The sequence below is a fragment of the Triturus cristatus genome, chromosome 5_2 (genome assembly GCF_964204655.1).
Source record: "Triturus cristatus chromosome 5_2, aTriCri1.1, whole genome shotgun sequence".
Lineage (NCBI taxonomy): Eukaryota > Metazoa > Chordata > Amphibia > Caudata > Salamandridae > Triturus > Triturus cristatus.
Genome location: NC_140588.1, coordinates 998,171,319 through 998,192,169, shown reverse-complemented (window position 1 = coordinate 998,192,169; position 20,851 = coordinate 998,171,319). Strand labels below are relative to the sequence as shown.

At 46.2% G+C, this 20,851-nt stretch overlaps 1 protein-coding gene across 1 annotated transcript in view; it reads right to left on the bottom strand.

Moving 5' to 3' along the window:
* The window catches only part of LOC146829563 (ras-like protein family member 11A-like), a 140,280-nt gene extending 127,569 nt beyond the window's left edge, over nt 1-12,711 (bottom strand). Inside the window, exon 1 of the mRNA XM_085606514.1 lies at nt 12,294-12,711. Coding sequence (XP_085462640.1) covers nt 12,294-12,441 — 148 coding nt within the window. The 5' untranslated portion in view covers nt 12,442-12,711. The remainder of the gene's footprint in view (nt 1-12,293) is intronic.
* Nucleotides 12,712-20,851: the final 8,140 nt, after the last annotated feature.

Genomic DNA, 20,851 nt, shown 5'->3' with positions numbered 1-20,851 from the left:
GGTGGTGTGACTTGGTTAGTCAAGGAAAAATATTGTGGGGAACTCTATTCCAAGTTTCCAAAGGCCTGTCTGCGTACGGAATATATTGAGAGCAAAGGAATTTAACTGTTCAACCAAAACCAAGATTGTCACCTTAAACATTGGGTACTTTTACAAGTCTTCTGTCTCCTTCCCAGATGCCCGTGGAGACCCTGCCCAGACTCCAAGAGTGCCCTGCACAAAAATGTAGAGGGACTCCACGGGGCCCATTACAGATACAGCAGCCATCTATCGATAATGACACATCTACATTACACCCCACCACTACTGTTCCCGGGGCCCATCTTGAAGGACAGCGGCCAAGGTTGCTTGTGTAGCATCATCTAACTACACACAATGATGAACCTGTAACATATCCTATTACTGTCCGCCCTGGGGTCTGTTCCTAGGATAGGGGAGCCTTGGCGCTTAAAATATTAAGTTGAAACGTGGCAGGCATCAGGTCAAAGATTAATATACCCGACTGGCTCAATTTTATTAAGGGTTAAGACATTGTCCTATTTCAAGACACTTGGGACCCATTGCCCTTATTGGTAGATGGATATCAGTGTTTTTGTGTCCCTGATATTCCATCGCGTTGTGGGCGCACTTCTGGGGGATTAGCCATCTGGGTGAGTATTGCCATAGGAGGGCATGTTAAACCTGTGGCTACCCTGGATACCAGCTTCCAGGTCATAGTTGCAGGGACTGGCTTGAGTACATAGATTGTGAATTTTAATAACAATGATTTCATTGGTATCCCAAACAGGAAGTCCCAAACATTATTTAATTTTATTTCTAAAACAGTTTATGACCTGGCACAGTCAGGGCACACTGCGTACCTTTACCTGGCTGGTGATTTCAATGTACAACTTCCTTTCACAAGCCTAGCGCTTTGTCCGCCTGCTAGTACTGATACGCGCAGTGCGGAATTAATTTAATTTCCTGTCCCCCTTGATCTGGTCAAAGCCCTGGAAATTGTGGACCCGATTGGTCGTGAAGTACCCACCTTTCGGTGCTAGAGGTAGCTCCTCCATAATAGATTAAGTGTTTGTCACTCGCAATCTAGAAGACTTGTTCTTAGATGATACAGTTGTCCCATCTAGTTACAGTGACCACAATCCTATTGAGATCACATTATCCCTTCGCTCTAAGGAAAAGTTTAGGATGGATAATGGGTCCGGTGACCTGCAACCTTCTACTGACAACTTGAGGTTGGTGTGGAGACTGAGACCCGGTTCAATTTCCAACACTAATCAAGTCAAACCTGCAGATGGTGGCATTGTGACTAACCGAAGAGGCCAATGATTGTCAGGTGATGGAGGCCTTCATTGCTCTTTTTACTAGTATCAGGAATGCTCTTTCTAAACCTCTACGGCCTACACCTAACCTCCCAAAAATGGCTGAACGCAGAATGTTCAGTGGAGAATAGGGCGTTGCGCTTAGTTCTGGCTTCTAAACCTAGGGACTCAGCATTGGTGGCCCCCCATGTAGACAATATAAAAAGACCACCACTAAAGGGGGGGGGGGCAGGAGTTAATCGGGATTCAATGGGACATGTTAGTTCAGGCATCACAGCTCCATCTTGTGCCACATTGCTAGTAATGTATGGGAGGAGCACTTTTATAAGCTTTATGCCGCACCATCAGGGCTTAATTTGAGCCGGTGCTCCTCACCGGCACTTAACTATCATCACCACACTTATGACACTCTGCCACATGGTGGCGCTGCTCATCTAATTTAGAGATGAGCAGAACATCGTTCGTTTATGAACAGAAAATACATTTAAAAAATACGAATTCCTGCCTCCCCAGCCATTTCTTTAGCTCTGGGGACCTGGAATAATCTGAACTGTTGCACTTGAAGGTGAAAGAGCTGGTTAGCAGTTGTTTGGGTACCGTCATTGGCAGTGATGACACGCAATCGGTGGTGCAAGGTGTAGTGGCCTCCTGGTTAGAGCCCCGGCACTTATTATTTTACAAATTAAGCACTGTCCAATTAACTCCAAACAATTTTTCTATACACTTGTGTATTGTATGACGCTTCCAGACGACCTTAGCAGAAGTTGAGGACACCATCAAAGTGTCGGTGGTGACGGGCCCCAACGGTTTCCCAATCGATTTAATAAAAACCAATGTTATGTTTTGGGCAATCCTTCTCATTAACATGTTTAACAACCTTGCCCACTCCTCCTTGCCGGACACGTAGGGTACATCAATTATTGTGCCATTCTTTAAAAAAAGGGGATTGATCACTTGCGGGTTGTTACCGACCGATCTCATTCAGGCACAAAGTGGGAACCGTTGAGCAGTGCCTTAATCTACATTTGGTCCTGGGAAAATATACAGTTACTAAACAACCCCCCTCTACTTACTATTTATGGACCCATCATCAGCCTTTTGACTGTGTGAATGGGTCAAAATCATGGCTCTTGCTTAAAGATCGGGCCTGGAGAGAGCACTAGTTCACTTCATAAGGACATGAGGACATGGGTTTGCATTACCACACAGGGAGAGGTACCGGATATATAGGCATACATCGGGGAGTAAGGCAGGGCTGAGTATTGGCCCCCCTTTTATATTAATGAGTGCCACCCTATTTTAGCATGTTCCATGCCTGATGTACCAATAAAGGGTTAGCCGCTCCTAAACTCCTTTATGCGGATGACAGCGCTCATGGCATGTACCCCTAGGGCACTGGGTCAGTGTATGCTTTTGTAGGTTTTAAACGACACACAATTGATGGCCGTAATGCAGAACAAACCAAAACATTCACCCTCAGTCAAGAGATCTGGGTTAAATCCATCATTCTTTTGCTCCCCATACCACCCCAGTTTAGACCTGGCCATAGCCCAAACTGCCAAGCCAGGTCCTCCCTGGACCGGAAGCAAGCCTCCTAGTACCGGTTTCGGGGTTTCACCCCTCTTCAGCCAGGATAGCTTGATTCCAGAGGCACAGTGAGCCCAGGACCCACGTCTGGGCATACCAAAGCAAAAGGCACACAATTGATGGACGGAATGCAGAACAAATCAAAACATTCACCCCCAGTCAAGAGATCTGGGTTAAATGCATCATTCTTTTGCTCACCATGCCACCCCAGTTTAGACCTGGCCATATGCAAATCAGTCTTGACCCTGTGCTTCATGGGAACAGTCCAGTCCGAACTGCCAAGCCAGGTCCTTCCTGGACCGGAAGCAAGCCTCCTAGTACCGGTTTCGGGGTTTCACCCCTCTTCAGCCAGGATAGCTTGAATCCAGTGGCACAGTGAGCCCGGGACCCACGTCTGGGCATACCCTGCGCACTTAGGGCGAGGAACCAAAAACACACAATTGATGGACTGAATGCAGAACAAATCAAAACATTCACCCCCAGTCAAGAGATCTGGGTTAAATCCATCATTCTTTTGCTCACCATGCCACCCCAGTTTAGACCTGGCCATATGCAAATCAGTCTTGGCCCTGTGCCTCCTGGGTACAGTCCAGCCCGAACTGCCAAGCCAGGTTCTCCCTGGACCGGAAACAAGCATGCTGTCCATCAACTGTTGTTTTGGCATTTGTCAACCCGAGTGGGATGGGTATGCCCAGATGTACGCCAGACATATTGATTTCTTAGCCCTGCCCAGATCCTCTGCCCGTGTGCTACTTCCCTTCCCCTGTGATGTTTTTTTATGCCATTTCCCATTCCAAAGCCCAATCATTTAAAGTAAGAACAGCCACACCTCCCCGTCCACACACTTGAATGAATGAAGCAGCCCAGAAACCTTGAGCCGCTCTAGTCCGGACACTTATCAAGTCACCATTGTCAGCTGAGAGCCAGAAACGACTTGAAATGCCACGCACAGGTGCCCTCCATCTCTCTTCCTTCCCAGCACCTTGTTGCTGTGGCAGAACTGATTTACCACCAATTTCATGGTATTTTTTTATCAAATTCATGTCCAGAGCATGTACAATCCACCCCCCCCCCCCCTGCAGCCTCGATCACCCCCTCTTTTAATGACGGCCATTTCACCGTTTCCTTTTTGCCAATTACTAATTTTAAATCTAGTGCCCAATCCTAATTCCCGGATTTAGTTCTTCATTCTTTCATCATAGCTTCAACATGGCTGTCACACCATGAATGTAGTTAGCCTCTTGTTTGAGTTCCTTTTACCAGTCAACGCAATTCTCTAAAGCCTGCTGCACCCAAGGGCACATGGGCCCGTTGACCGTGGCTGGGTTTGGTGGCTCAGTGAACCAATGTATCCACTCTAAGAATGGGACTTGCACCTCATGGTCAAAGGTTTGAATCTCTGCAGTTCCACTCAGCCTTTCATCCTTCCGAGGTTGATAAAAATGAGTACTATTGAGTTGGCTAACAATAAACAGCTGTTATTTCAACACTAAGATTTCATGTCCACAAGTAGAGGCGGGGCTGAAAGCTTGAGCCAGATGCTTGGCTATGATTCCAACCTCAAGCTCAAAACGAGCCGAGCTTCCATCAGGGGCGTAACACAGGCCCCCGCAGCCCCCGCGGTGCGGGGGGGCCCCAAGCTGCAGGGGGCCCCCTCCGCAACATACTCAGTTCCGAGAGCTCCATAGTAAATACAGAGTGGGGGTCCCTTTATGTACTTTGAAGGGGGCCCCCTAAACTTTCGTTAAGCCAGTGGCTTCCATGTATTTTTATCCTGCTTCTCATGATATAACCTTTTGAGCTAAGAATTAAAGACAGAGCAGTAACCTTTGATATAAAACATATCAAGAAAGAGGTGCTCATTTAGTGGCCGAACTAAACAAATTGAAACCAGAAACATGGGATCAATCTTGGCTTCCCCGTTTAACCAAACTGCATGATCCTAGGCAAATATTTTATTTCGCAGAGCCTCCTTTTGCTTCAATATCACATACAAGGGCACCTCCCTTCAATTAGGTGAGTTCAGGATGTGCACGGCACAAAAACCTCATGTTTGACTTAATAAACTAATTTTAATCATATAGGACGCATCCGACAACGGACGCTGATTTGTTTACTAATGGCATTGTTGCCAGGCAGGGTGGGGATGTTTAAAAACTCTCACTTTTAATAAATACCTCTCAATACACTGAGTGATATGATCGGATGTTCCAATGTGAAACGCTTCTGTATGTTAAAGAAATACACTTTTTTGAATTTTGAAAAGATGTGATGATGTTTTTAGTTTACATGCTGCTTGCCGACTCGACGGGGCACAGGCTTTTTGAGCCAATCCAGACCTTGGTTTGGCTCTGGCTCAGCTCTCCCTGTTAATTTATTGGTCCGCCCACCTCCATCAACAAGCATTGCTACTGCAAGCATGCCAACAGCCTTCTCCTCAGGGTTTGAGAGGCGGAACAGTCAATACCTGGTCTTGGAGGCTGGTTTGGGCATGGAATAGGTATCACTTATCTTGTACAAAAACAGATTATAAAAAGAATGAGGCTGCTTGAACAAAGAGCAATAATACCAGTCATATAAAGTAAACTTGCATCCGCTTTAACAGGTTTTATGGCCGGCCAATCGTTACTTGGGGATTTCAGAGTAAACACAAATCTATGTCAGGACCAGGGGCTCAGGTTTAACCCTGGGCGTAGTTCACGTAGTAGCGCTACGCGTAGCTACGCAAAGTGCACTACGCGAGATATGCGTAGCACTACGCGAACTGCGTAGTATGCTGTTTGCGATGATTGCACAGTGCTGGATGCTTCTCCACACTGTGCAATACCAAAGGGGATGATGGACGGAGCATTTGAGCAAATCAAACACTCACCCCCGGTCAAATGATCTGGGTTTAATTCATCATCATTCTTTAGCTCACTCCACCACCCCAGTTCAGACATGACCATATGCAAATCAGTCTGACCCTATGCCTCATGGGAACAGTCCAGCCCAAACTGCCAAGCCATGTCTTCCCTGGACCGGAAACAAGCATCCTGGGACCGGTTTCGGGTTCATAACCCTCATCAGCCAGGCTATCTTGAATCCAGTGGCAAAGTGAGCAAGGGACCCACGTCTGGGCATACCCTGCCAACTTAGGGCGAACAAAGCGATACCAAAGGGGATGATGGATGGAGCATTTGAGCAAATCAAGCACTCACCCCCAGTCAACTGATCTGGGTTTAATCCATCATCATTCTTTAGCTCACTCCACCACCCCAGTTCAGACATGGCCATATGCAAATCAGTCTGACCTTGTGCCTCATGGGAACATTCCAGCCTGACCTGCCAAGCCATGTCTTCCCTGGACCGGAAACAAGCATCCTGGGACCAGTTTCCGGTTCATAACCCTCATAAGCCAGGCTATCTTGAATCCAGTGGCAAAGTGAGCAAGGGACCCACGTCTGGGCATACCCTGCCAACTTAGGGCGAACAAAGCGATACCAAAGGGGATGATGGATGGAGCATTTGAGCAAATCAAGCACTCCCCCCCCAGTCAACTGGTCTGGGTTTAATCCATCATCATTCTTTAGCTCACTCCACCACCCCAGTTCAGACATGGCCATATGCAAATCAGTCTGACCCTGTGCTTCATGGGAACAGTCTAGCGCGAACTGCCAAGCCATGTATTCCCTGGACAGGAAACAAGCATCCTTTGGTATCGCTTTGTTCGCCGTAAGTTGGCAGGGTATGCCCAGACGTGGGCATACCCTGCCCCTCCCCGCGTTGAGAATCTCGCCGGGAGGTTTATTTTCCACGCTCGCGATCGGCAACTTGATGTTGCTGATCGCGAACGAGGAAAAAGTCTCGCCGTGATGTCATTTTGCTCGCTCGCAGTCGCCAACTTGACGTTGAGGACCGCGAGCGGGCAAAAAATGCCAACTACGCTACGCGATTTTGCACTGTGCTACGTGCAATTCGCGTAGCGCGAAGTAGAACAAACTACGCAAACTTCGCGAGCGTAGCATAGTTGTCTACCCAGGGTTACTCAGGTTATGCTTTTCTTTCTTTAGTGAGAATTCAACAGCAGCCAATAATAAAGTAATAATACACAGCGAGCATTGGCCAAGCCAGTAGGTCTCACCTGTTGTGGCCCACAGAGGAGGGCACAGAAGAGCACTGTCTGTCAGCGCGCAACAAACCCTCGGAAGACGGAGGTAAAGGGAACTACAATTCCCAGGGCGCATTGCGCACTGACGCTCATGACGTCAGCGCGCCTTGCGCAAAGACGAAGAAAAGGAACATCCGGCATCGGCCGCTTGCCGGTTATTTTGAGTTCCAGGTCGGTGTGCGGAAGGAGTGCGGCGTTCTGGTAGGGGTGCTCTGCACCAACTCAGTATTCCTCGCTGACTTTAATCGCACAGTATTCTTTGATACTCCAGTCTTGACAAATCTTCGCTAAGCCTTGTCATTGTGTAGTGGTGATTTGGTGGGTCGATTCAGATAGTCTCGGTGGCCCCGTTGGAGGTCTCCCTGAGGCATTGCGGGGTCGCATGTTCAGTGGGACTGCTTTTCTGTGTAACGCAATTCAGTTCGAGCCCGCCAATCAACTCTTAGAGGGCGGATTGTTGTTTTATAACTTTACGAGTGTGGTCTTCACACTGCTTTGGTAGCTATCCATACGGTGTGGTATGGAGTCGTCATAGTGACCTTGAGGCAGCATCCTTGCTTCTTCGGTAGTACTTCCCAAGACATATTGGGTCAGTGCAAAAGGACTCGTTCTAAAACTTGAAGGGTGCTAGTGGAACATTCCTGATTCAAGTGCCCTGCTGCATTTTCATTTGTTCATTTGTACTTCGCTACAGGGGCGGAAAGGTGACTGCTGGCATACGTCCTTCCCCCCCTGTACAGAGTGGAGTCCAGGACTCGTGGTATGTATGTTAGCCTAAGAAGCTCATAAAGAGGGGGTGTTATGAGTAGGTGTCAAAACGTTTGCTGATTAGTGTCTTTTCTGTAGGATCCACGCTTGCCCTGATACCAGCTCCTCCAGGTCTCCCATTTCAGGAGTTCGTTATTTCTTTTCCAGGTATAATATGGGAGTTAGGGGAACAATGTGTTAAGGAAACTAGGGATTGGTCTAACAACAGCATACTGTTATTTCTCTTCCAGATCTCCCTCCCTGCTGTCCCCTTCCTTTCCTTCCCTCGCCTGATCGCCCTTCTGTGTCTGTTACAAATATATATATCAGACCAAGGGGTTATCGGGAGGTGGACCCCTTACAGCATCGTACGACTCCGAGGACAATTGGACTGCGACATCACCTATGCAAGCAATGATGTACACCAGAATGGCTGATGTTCACAGTGGCTAAAAGTCAGTAGGGTAAAGAAGAGTGGCATGGATTGGAGTGTTTCGGAGTGGCATAGAGTGGTGTACAGTAGAGTGGTGTGGAGAGGAGTGAAGTGAAGTGGAGTATTGTAAAGTGTTGTGGAATGCCAATGGAGAGAGTAGAGTGTTGTAGGGTAGAAGGACGTAGAGTGGAGTACACTGTCAGAGTTGAGTGGAGTGGAATAGAGGGTGGTGCGTGCAGTAGAGTGGCATACAGCGGAGTAGAATGTCAGAGTGGAGTAGAGTATCATAGAATAGAGTGGAGTAAAGTGGCATGGAGTGACTGATGTAGGTGCGTAGAGAGTCGTAGAGTGTAATAGTGTCGCAGAAATGGCATGGAGTGGATCAGAGTTTAATGGAGTAGAGCATCGTAGAGTGGAGCGTCAGAATGGAGCACCATACCGTGGCCTAGAGTGAAGTGGCATATAGTACAGTGGTGCAGAATAGATAAGCGTAGAGTGCATTGGCTTAGATTGCATTGGTGTAGAGAGCAGTGATGTACAGTAGCATAGAGTAGAGCGATGCAGAGTACACTGCAATGGCGAAGTGGGGAGTAGAGGGGAGTAGAGTGCAGTGGCAGAGTGCAGAGGTGTAGAGTAGATTGTTTCAGAGTAGAGTTAAGCGGTGTGGAGTGGTGCAGGGTAGTATCACAGAGTGCAGTGGCCTAGACTGCAGTGGTACGGTGAAGAGTGCAGGGTCATAGAGTGCAGTGGTGAACAGTAAATTAGACTGGTGTTCAGTGCATTGGTGTATAGTGCAGTAGAGTGGCGTAGAGCGTTGCAGAATAGAGTGCAGTGGCAGAGAGTAGAGTGGCAGAGAGTGTGGCGCAGAGTAAAGTGACAAGAATGCAATGTGTAAAGTGGCGTAGAGTGCAGTGTTGTAGAGTATAGTATAGTGGTGTAGAGTGCAGTGGCATAGACTGCAGCAGTATAAAAATGAGTGGCGTAGAGTGGATTGGCGCAGAGTGAAATAGAAGGGTATAGACTGCAGTGGAATAGAGTAAATTGTTTTATATTAGAGTAAAGTGGCATAGAGTGGAGTGGTATAGAGTAGAGTGCAGTAGTGCAGAGTAGATTAGAGTGAATTACCATAGATTACAGTGGAATAGTGTGAAGCGATACAGAGTGACGTACAGTGAAGTGGCATGGAGTGGTGCAGGATAGAGGGCAGTGGCATAGGAGTGGAGTGAACCAGAGTAGAGTGGATTGGCATGGAGTAGAGTGGTGAAGTGGCGTAGAGTGGCATAGAGTGCAGTCATGCAGAGTAGAGTGTCATACAGTGCAGTGTCAGAGTGGTGAAGAGAGTAGTGATGCAGATGCAGAGTACAGTGGTGCAGAGTAGAATAGAGTGGTGTAGATGCAGTGCAGTGGAACGCATTGGTGTAGAGTGACGTAGGGTGTAGTGACGTAGATTGCAGTGGCATACAGTAGAATTTTGTATAGTGGCATAAAGTGCAGCGGTGCAAAGTAGTTGGCATAGGTACAGTGGCTTAGGGTGCACTGGTTTTGAGTAAAGGGAATTAGCATAGAGTGCAGTGGTTTAGGAGTAGAGTGGCGTAGATAAGAGCACCCAAAAAGGAGAAGGTAATTTATATACTGGTATGCAAGTGTGGTGTTGGGGCTTTAAAACCTGGGCCAATGAGAGTTGCTGGCGTCACAGATCATCTTAAATATATGCTTAGGAATGGTTCTTTACACAACTGAGTAGTGGCAAAATGAACCCTGTCAAGGATCTGTGTGCTTTACATGCGGGAGCAATGCGGACAGTGGCATCACTGCATTACCTGCACCAAGATGGAGTACTACTCTCTGGAGCCCAGCAGCCTGGGGGTGATGAATAGCCCTTGGCTGCCCCAGCACTTCGAGCAGCCATGGCCTAGCAAATCATCAGTGATCCCTCAAGGGCATCGGTGCCAGTGCAGCATTGAAGCGGATGCTGCGTTCCCCGCTATGAGATTAGTCGCACTAAACCAGACACTACAAGACCTAGGGAACAGCTATTTGCCTGACGCGTATCTGGCACTTAATGTGTTTCACAGGCACTTATATGATTTTCTGTTGGAGAGAAATATTAATCTTTTGTGCTGTGTTAGACTTAAGTATTGGAGTATTTCCACAGTTCCCCTTTACCATTTCTTGTAAAACCTATTGCTTTTTAGCCAATATATTTGGAAAAGTGTGCAATCTTTTATTTAAAAAATAAATTGGGGGGGGGGGGGGGGGGACTTCTAAAACCTCAATTTAGTAGATTAGGCTCCACTGACACGTATTCAACGTAAAATTCGGATTAGTAGGAACGTATCTCCAGGGCTGATTTGGGTTCCCATAACAAGTCTGAGAGGGGGTCGGATACCACAGAAACCGGATCATAACAGAGGGTTTCCTGAGACCCGAGATCTAGGAACACAGACAACTTTATTGTTTCATTAAACAAACACTTCCGGCCTCCGCATGTGTATTTCATCTAAAAGTTAATCGAGAGCACCTTTGAAGCCTTTCAAAATGGAGTCACAAAAGCAACACAATCAAAGACAGTTGTGCTGAGCAAAGAAGCACAGCTCCGCACACGCAGAAATGATTTAAAAAACATGAGCCCGGGCCCTTGCAAATGTTTAACGTGGACTTTAACCTCTCGCTGAGCGCGGGGGGAGTTTTAAATTGCTGTTTTCTTAGGCATTTCACGCATATGTAATATTCTGTAAAGCTTTCACTTAAATGGAAGGATGTAACCATGACAAAAGTTGAATTATTGCAAACTCCCCACGCCTTTCTGGCGAGCAATTCTTGGAATACAAAAGGATCTGCGCTGCATGTCCCAGCAGCGGCACAGTCCCAGCAGCGAAGCGGCAGCTCCGGCCTTCAGAAAGCACAACAGCCAATGAGAAGAGCTCTGTATCTGACTTTTAAAAACAAAAGTAAAGTCTTCTACAACTCCCCGTCCGGCCAGCTGGAGGCCCCGGGGCATTGCGAGCTTAGACAGGGAGTGAAACTGTAAAGTATCACTTTTTATATCGAGTATAATCCTGGTGTTAATCAGGTTTCAGAGAACTATTTATGAGAGGCAAAAAAAAAGAAACTGAGGCAGTTGGATAGAAGGGGATTTGCACACGATCACACAATTTGCGCAAGTGGGATACGCTAGGAATATATATATCTATACACACACACACACACACACACACACACACACACACACACACACACGCGCCTCTGGTCTTCTGGCTTCAAGATAAACTATCTTGCAGAAAGACCCAAACTAGCCGCGGTCATTTTCCAACCATGGAATGTACCCCCCCTCCCCTCCCCCTTGCCCCCCATTGGAAAGAAGACAGTCTGAACAAACAGGTGCACATGGCTCAGAGTCTAGAGTGCGACCTTCAGCCGAGGTTCATTTAAGTCAAATCTCGTGCACCTTGATGCCAAGTGAAAGGCAACTAGCTTGCCATTAAACTGTAACACCAAAGCAGAAGTGTGTCATTTGTGAAGCGAGTTAAAATACTCTGTATGCAAAAGTATCTATAGAGCACATTAACATGGTGCGTGGCCTCAGTCAGTTACAGCTTCTTAACCAACTACACATTGCATTCTGGGACGTGTAGTTTCATGCGTAATATTAATAAGCCTAATGTGACAAAATCGCTGCACGTAAGCCATGTGCTGAACAGCCCGTAAGCACAGTCGAAACGATGTCCACACAGCACCAAATGAACTATTTTCAAGACAACCCAACAAAGATGATAGGAAGAAGCGCGGCTGAACACCAGAAGTTCTAAGCGCTATACAAAATAGCAATTAGAAAGTTAAAAGATGTGCGTCCTCTCAACAGCTCACAGTCCACCGGGGGGGGGGGGGCATCTTCTTCCAGCCCGGGATTCATTTCTCACCCACCACACCAGCATGCTGGAATTGTAGTTTCACTTTTCTCAGGGTAAGCACAGACCCCCCAAAACCCTCGTGCGTAGTAACGCAAAGAAAAACATTTAACCGTTAGGATGCAAGCCATCGCACCAGGCGCCCTCACCTGTCTTGCCAACGCCGCTGCCCCCCAACACGACAATCTTGATAACCTTGTTGGGCGCGCAGTCCGGGGGCGGGTACTCCGGGATGGGCACCAGGAGAAAGTTACTCGAGTGCTGGGACATGATGGCATCCCTGTGTGTCAGTCGCATCCTGCAAGCCCTGCCGGGGAGGCCACCCGAGCCATAGCAGAGTGTTTCCTCTGTCTCCTACCCCGGTGTGCCCGGGGTACGCGGGCGAGTCCTTTCTCTCCTCTCCCCCAAGCAGCTCAAAACGGTCCTCCCGCCAACTGGAGAAGTTGTCTCCTCAGGAACAGAAAGGATTGTGAGAGTCTGGAGGGAGCCTGCAGTGAGACTTGGAGCCAGCAGCTCTCAGCCAATCAGATGGCGCCAGGGGCGGCTGAGATTGATTCATGGGTTCAGTGATGGCTCGGATTTCCATATTTATAATTCACGGCTGTATCGTTCCCTGACAAGCTCGCGCACACCTCTGCTCCCGCACAGGTACACACTGCGTTCACGAAGAGTACACTTTGTCCCGTGTCAGGCACACAAGCTCCTCTCACAGAGTTCACGTTGTCCCGTGTCAAGCACACTCTTCACACAGAGTTCACGTTGTCCTGTGTCCGGAGTGAGTAGTTCTTTCGGTCCTGTGATGTTTCTTTTATTTCTTTGAAGTTGCCTTCTGTACTTTCCTTTTATACGCAGCGATGCCACGTGGCGGCGTTTCCTGTGTTGTGTCTTTAGTCAGTCCTCCGTATATAGCCAACAAGCAGGGGCGTAGCTTCAAATGGGGGTGTTTGGGGTGTTACACCCCAATAAAGGTATTATATAGTAATTAGGTGGGTAGATGTTATGCCTGGATAGTGAACTCTGCTCCGTTCGGGGAGTTTGCAGCGGTTTGGGCAGAGCAGAGATTTTTCCTCGCTAACGTTTGCCATTGTGCTCTCCAACGTTAAGTTGGCAAGCGCGAGTAAGGAAAATCCAGCGCTAGACCACCTCCCGGCGAGAGTTCTCAACGCGGGCAGGCACGACCGCTCGTGACCGCTTGCTTTGAGAAACCATGCGTTCGCATTGAGGAAGCTCCAGCTCGAGTAGAAAATCCACTCAAGCGGCAGAAAGACGCAGCGCCCTCTTGCGCTGCGCATGTTCCATTTGCACTGATGTTACAGTGCGTGACAAACACCTGGCGCTAAAAATCAGTGCAAACGGCATGACCTAACGCACTCTGCCACTTGCGGAACTCTGCATAGCACGGTGGAGTTTTTCGGTCACTTCTCGGTGTTCGGTACAGTGAAACTCCACAAACGCCGCCAAGGCCAGTGGCGTTACACAGGCCTTCCCAGCCCCAGCAGTACAGTAGGCCCTCCAAGCTTCAGCAGGCCCCCTCAGCACAGTACTCTTGCCGAGAGTTCCTGAATGATTTCGGAGGGGGCCCCTCCACGAACTTGCAGACGGGCCCCTCAAGTTTCGTTACGCCAATGGCCCAGGCCTAGTATAGGTGCTTTCTGTCGGGTGTAGTGTCTGTCGGATTTCACCTGGGATTTGTATACGCACACAGACAGGCAAAAACACAAACACATGCGCTCTCGTCTAGGTTAAAAAAAATATTGCTTCTTTTGCACAATATTGTGTTTTAAATACCCCTAACAATCCGCACTTCTCTCCCTTGCTTCTTAGGTCTCCCTCATCCCCTACTTCTCATATAATATATTTTGATATGAAATACTAGCATGATTGTTGGGAAATATGAAGCCTACCTCCCCCTCCAAATCTTACTGACTAAGCTACGCCTGTGCCAACAAGACTTTGCATGATCAGACTTTTGAGTCTATACATATAATGGTAATAGCAAAACTGCACATCCTACAATGCAACACACTGTTGTCAAAAAGACAACACTGTATGATGGTATTTTGCATCACATGGGCCCCTTTACAATTGTCGGCTGCTCTCTCACAGGGATAAAAACATCAGTGTTGCGATCCATTTTGTAGCATACAAGGCACAGGTTTTAATGTGACAAGGCTCGTCAGCCTTTCATCCTTCCATTGACCAAATCGCATTGGAACAGGATCCTGGTGCCCATCTGTCTCCAACATTTAAGAATCTTTCGACCATTGACTATATTTTTCTATCGCGACCCCCAGCTTCACCTGTTTTTAAATAGGAGCCTTTAATTCCGCAAATTAAAATTATTGAGTGGATAAAGGCCCCCTCCCTTTTAAATTTCACCACATTTTTCACTTGACACATTGGATTCACAATACGCTCCGCTATAATTAAAGCGTTGTAGCACACCAGAGATACATTCGGTATCTCTGGTGGGGACCCTATGATGAAGCATGACACCGACTAGGTCGGTGAGTGAGGATTCTTTTACTATCCTGTAGTGACTCCTTTTTCTGACATCTTTCTTCTTTGTTTAGGACACACTCTTTTTTTGTTTTGTTTATATTTGACCCAAGAGGAATAAGAGTGGTTCCTTAATTCCTTACCCTTTCTCTCTTGTTGTTTTGTAATATATTTTTCTATCTCCATCTCTGGCAAGCAAATTAATCATGATGGAAATCCCCACTCGTACCGAGAGCGACCATAACCCTTTGGCTGTAACAATGGACCTGCAAGGGCCTGCGGCTGCCGAAATAACTGAAGTGAGGCATTCAATGCAGGTCGAATTCCACACTCTAGTCAGACAAATTAAATGGGACGCTTTGGGTGCTGATAAGGTGGGCACTTGGCTCATGGGAACAACTCCAAATTTTACGCACAATGCTCCCACAGACTTCCATCACTGGTGGGACAACGCCATAGTCAAATTACGAGACCTTTTAACAGGCCCTGATGCTCACCACAGACCCCCCAGGCCTCGCCCGAAGCAGATTTTTGACCCGGTGTTAGCCATCCAAAGAAGAGCCCTAAGGAGGGTTGTGCGCCTGCACAAATCGAAAGGCACAGAGCACTCTGCTAATAATATGGCCTCACTGCATAAAGCCTACACAAAATCAACATGGGAAGCCAAGAAACAAAAAGAACAGAATGACTGGCTACAAATATTTGCCCTGTTAAAGGAAAAAAACCCGACTAATTTCTGGAACCATATAAACAAACTTCGTTCCTCCAATAAGAGCAGAGAGAACGCGGTCCGAGAAGAAGACTGGTCCCAGTACGTGAGTCAACAATACTGCTGTGATACCCTGGATCAGGTGGAGGGCGAAATTAGCGATCGAGCCGATACTACGCAGATAGAAACCCATGAGCTGACTACCCCGGCCGAGGTCTCCAAGTATTTCAAAGCCATGAAAAACGATGGTGCTCTCGGGCCCAACGGCCTTCCATTTGCCGTATTCAAATGTATGCTGGACGATACGGCTAAGCTATTAGTTCCCTTATACAACTACGCGTTTACTACCTATCGGCTACCAGACTCATGGAAAGGCTCGATCTTATGCCCAATTTTGAAGAAAGGAGATTCCTCTCTTCCAGCTAATTACCAACTCATTGCCCTATTAGATCTTGAGGCTAAAGTATATGCCCGGTGTCTTCTCAGGTCGCTAGAAAAATGGGTAGCGGAAAACAACATTCTACCATACTTTCAAACTGGGTTTCGATCCTCGGCCTCCACAATAGACATCACCACTGTAGCCATCCTGAGTCAACAAGCAGCGCAAAAACATGATCTCCCCTCTATTGCTGCTTTATAGACTACAGCGCTGCCTTTGACAAAGTGTCTCACAACACCTTATGGAGGAAATTGGACAAGTGGGGGATCCCTCAGAGTCTGCTAGGAGCCCTTATCTCCTTGCATAAGAACACATGGGTATGAGTCAGAACTGGCCCAACGACAATCTCTGCAAAAATTCCAACCTCAGACGGCCTAAAGCAAGGATGCGTTCTCGCCCCCCTCTTGTTCAACCTTTATACCACCGATCTGGGAAGATTCATGGAGAAAAGCAATCTCCTTCCGCCAAAACTGGGCCTTGCAATGATATTGTTATAATTGACCAGGCAAAATCTGGCCTCCAAAGAGCTTGAGCACGCTCCATAAATATAATACTGCTAACGCTCTAAAAATCAACCAGGATGAGACCAAGGTTTTGATTTTCGGCTGTTGCAAGAAAAAGAAAAGTTTAACGTGGAGTATTGGACCCGCAAAGATCAAAACAACATCAAAATACAATTACCTGGGGGTCTGGTTTAGCGAGTCTTCCAGATCATCAGTTCACCTAGCCGCCTTGAAAAAGAGAGCTGGAGCAATAACATACTCCCTGACTCGACTCAACCAGTCCCTGAGTAGTCCTTCTGCCGAACCCATTCTGAAGGTGATAAAAGCCACTCTTCTCCCCGCCTTAAACTATGGGCATCAGGCCTTTCCTGGCGCATGCTCGGTCAGTCTCGACCACGCCCAAGCTTCCATTTATAAAAAAATCTTCCATCTCCCGAATTTCATCCACAGGGCAAGACTACGACTGGAGCTGGGCCTTCAAAGACAATCTATTTTCTGTGAGGCTGATACCCTGAAATACTTTATAAGGACACTAAAGCCGCAGACAACACCCTAAAAGCCTGATTAAAAGAAACTCTTGCCAGCTCTGGGAATCCGTGGAACCATAAAATTATAAAGGCCATAAGAACGCTAAATATCGACAGCTCATTACTAACCGCAGACACTTTTCCATACATATTCGGGAAAAGGGTTATCAACAAGCAGGTCAGACAAATTTCCTACCAGATGGACATCCAGGTTCTATAAACAACAACTATCCTGCTTCCCTTGAATAACTCATACCTCCCTGGGGTACCTCAATCTTACCTCCTGGAAAGTCTGAACGCAGTGGCCCGGAAGAATATAATGTTCATGCGTCTCTTGGGTCTGCGCTCCACTGCCTTCAACCAATGGGCTCCAACAAGTGAGGAGGGGGCCTGCAGACTTTGCAACTACAGGTCTGAATCATGGTTGCATCTTCTGTGCTGTTGTCCTGCCCTTGACGCTCCCAGAAGACTTCTTTTAAAACCATTATATTTAAAAAGGGGCATCAGAACATGTTAGGAGGCATCGGCCCATTGCTTTACTTCCCTAGACATCCAAGTGCTTGCAAGGTCTGGAAAATATGTGAGACTCTTGGACAATCTCTTTTTACCCCCTCTTGCCCCTGCCCTTCCAGTTCCTCCCCCCCAAAAACTTATCACAGACTTTTTTCGCCCCTTGTCCCTGTATTAATTTATTTTATCCATGGCTCTGGAAACCTGGCACATGATTATAATAGTAACTACAAGACTGCCTTGTTAGTTATGTGTATATGAACTTAAACCTGATGGTTTTCTTTGTTTTTGCTTTTAACGTGGTAACTGCGCTATGATGACACTCTATTGCAATGGTTTTAATTAATTGTGCTAATTTAATAAACTAAACTAAATTAACCATTGAGCACTTTGGTAACAGCTGCTATAGAGTGCACTATGACAAGGCTGTCCTATAAGCAGGGTCCCTGGTACTATGCAGTTGAGCGTCCACTGTGTTTTTCATATAATTGAAAATTGGCAGCATTTACCACATAATCCATCATCTGCTGCATGATCGGCCGATTTCAACAAAAAAGTTATTTCTAGATCAGACAGATCAAAAGTTACAAAAACGCAGCAAAACGTGTTGCTGTTCAGTGGAAGATCATTTGCAAAGGTTGTCTGGACACCTTTCTGTTGCTTATTGCTATATTTAAACTGGTACTAATGATGTGCAACCAATGTCCAGACAATGTTAACAAGTGTAAAAATGTCAAAATAATGAAGTAATACTATCACAAAATGTGCTGCATTATGCCGCCCAATTTTACTTTAGTTGCCGCAAAATGTACTCAACCCTACCAGATAATTTGGCCATCCCCTGCTGCATAATTCCAGTGGCCCTGCCTATAATTTAACTCCACATAACACCTTTGTCCCTTTAAGAGCATTTAACAGGCCCCACATTAAGGAACATTTTCCTCAGTTTGACTGAAATTTCTGAGGCTTTTACAGCTTCTTCCCTAACATTAGAGACACTGGGGAGCGGCAGGCATCACACAGGTCTGTAATCCTTTAAGGATTAAATCTGTAGGGGGGACCACACGCTCAGTCCTTGGGAATGACATTTAGAGCATGCCATTAGCAACGTATGAGCAAAAGCTTGGCTGCTAGGAGCCCAACTACAGGAAGTTTGCAAAAAGAGTTTGAAATGCGTGTTATGACCATAAAAATAAATATCTGCAAACTAATGATTTCAGGATTGTTGGGACAGAGTTGGGGGAGGGTTCTTTGCAGGGTTAGGTAGAGGCAGTGGTTAGTTTGTGAAAAAATAAGAGACATGCCCTAGTCAGGAGTCCACTGCAGCTTACACTAGCCCATTGCTCCTGTCGGCGCCGCCTATGACCGAACCAGCACAACTACTAACAATGAAACCCTACAAGTGTAACAATTCAGGCCATTCCAGGCCCCCAAAGATGTAGGAATGGCTGGGAAGGCAGGCGATAGCGATTATAAGGTATGTTAAATTAATAAACAACTGTTATTGTGCTCGTCTCTATATTAGACAAACAGCGCCACCATGTGGCAGACTGTCCTCAGTGCTGCTGTTAGCAATTAAGTGCCAGTGCCTAGCACTGGAAACCTCCGGCTCAAATTAAGCGCTGGGTAGAGGGTTGTTTTAAAGCTACATTCAAGATTAAGGTAAGGGTTGAGGTCACACCAGGGCCACTAAAGTCATTAGGATTGTAAAACATCCAAGCTTCACACAAAGAACAAGTGTAGCAAATGAGCCACGCCCATTCAGCAGGAGCGTGGTAAGGGTGTGGTAAGTAGCTGGTGGTGCATTTTGGAACACACTGTTGCAAATATATTACAAAAGCATGGTGCGATACCCCACGGTCATTGACAGGCTACACATCTTCCATTGAAATGGCAACACAATTCACACTGAAATGCACTTGTACTGATAAAACTATTTAGTGCGCAAACGATAATGTGTGGGAATTGGGTTAGGAAAGATTTATGATTTGCACATCACCAAGTAAAGTCTTGATTTGTTTTGATCCTATTAAAATTGTTGTTTCCATCATACTGCATAATAAGAAAACATTTGCTTAATTTGTGATTTTAGAAGTGCTGATATGCTTTGAAATATTTTTAAGTTCATTTACAGGTATTTAAATGTTTTGTGTTAGCAAAAAACTGAAATTCTACTGCCTTTTCTTTCACACTTCCTGTACCCCAGTAAGATTGTCAGATAGTTCACTTTATAAAATCCTCTAATGTTACAGTCAGAGAAAGAAAAGTAAACACCAAACTCCAAGACTAAGCAGCAATTTGTCAGAAGACATAGCTTGTATCTGACCTGTTTCTTTAAATGCATAGTAAATGAGACAATTTAAAAACATAATTTAAACACATCTTTATTGCTCATTCATTTTCTGAACTCCAGCATGTTTATTTTGGGGATACTACAGCACCTTCTGAGACCCCTACGATGGAGCGCAAAATTATGCAACAGGGTTGGCAAAATTATGTGGCAAGAAAAGGCGGAAGGATGCATCACAATCTGTGACAGTATTAGTTTTTTTTTTTCATTTCAACACCTATAAATACTCTCAGCGCAAAGTTGCACCTCATTGGTACCTGTTTAACACCTAAATACTGCAATTAGTAACTAAAAGGGCGTGAGTTAACCTTTGCAAAGTGTCTGTTATTGGAGGACATCTAGCTTTAGTGCTTCTTACCATCATTTTTGAGCCGTTTGAGCAAGAAACACATTTTTTCCGTAAGATCTGCAAAGTATGCAGTAGTTAGTGGATTAATTGGAAAATCTGGCAAATTCTAAATTATGTGGAAAAAGCTGCCTCCGCAGAATCACATAATTAATTCCAATAGCCGTGTGTGAATCTTAAGTATTGTGCTAGGACTCTGGTGAGGGTTAGTGTTCGGTTTAGAGAATGTGCAATTGCTATGATTAAGTTTAAGTTTAAATTGCTAGAGTGCAGTTTAAGGCTGAGTTTAGAGCCAGGGAATGGCAATGGCGAAAGTAAAGGTTAATGCGAGGGTTAGCTGCTGGGCATCTTGTTAATTCTCTCATTCATCAATGGTTTCTTAAACCTGCCTGTGCAATAAAACATGCATTGCTACATACTCTGTTCTTCTTACTCATTTATTTATTTGTAAATATAATCCTTCCATTTTGCTCTTCTTTTTGATGACCTAGCTCTCTCCACCTGTATGATGCTGAGAAACAAGGACCCAAAACCGACGACAAAGGTTTCTAACACTGGTAGTGATTTTAAAGTGGATTCCTTGTTACACTTTAAATCTAAATAAAGACTGGAATTTGGTGAACGGGGTAAGTGGCTTCTTCCTTTACTCTTGACAAGTACTAGATTCCTCCTTCCCTGCAGAGTTGGCCAACTTTCCTTTGGCTGTCTTTGATGCCCGACTAAAGAGAAGGTTTTGATTGGCCTTGAGCTTGACAAGAGCCCTCCTCCCTACAGGTGACACGCCCTCAGCCGCACATGTGTGGTGACAGATGAGCTCTTTTCGG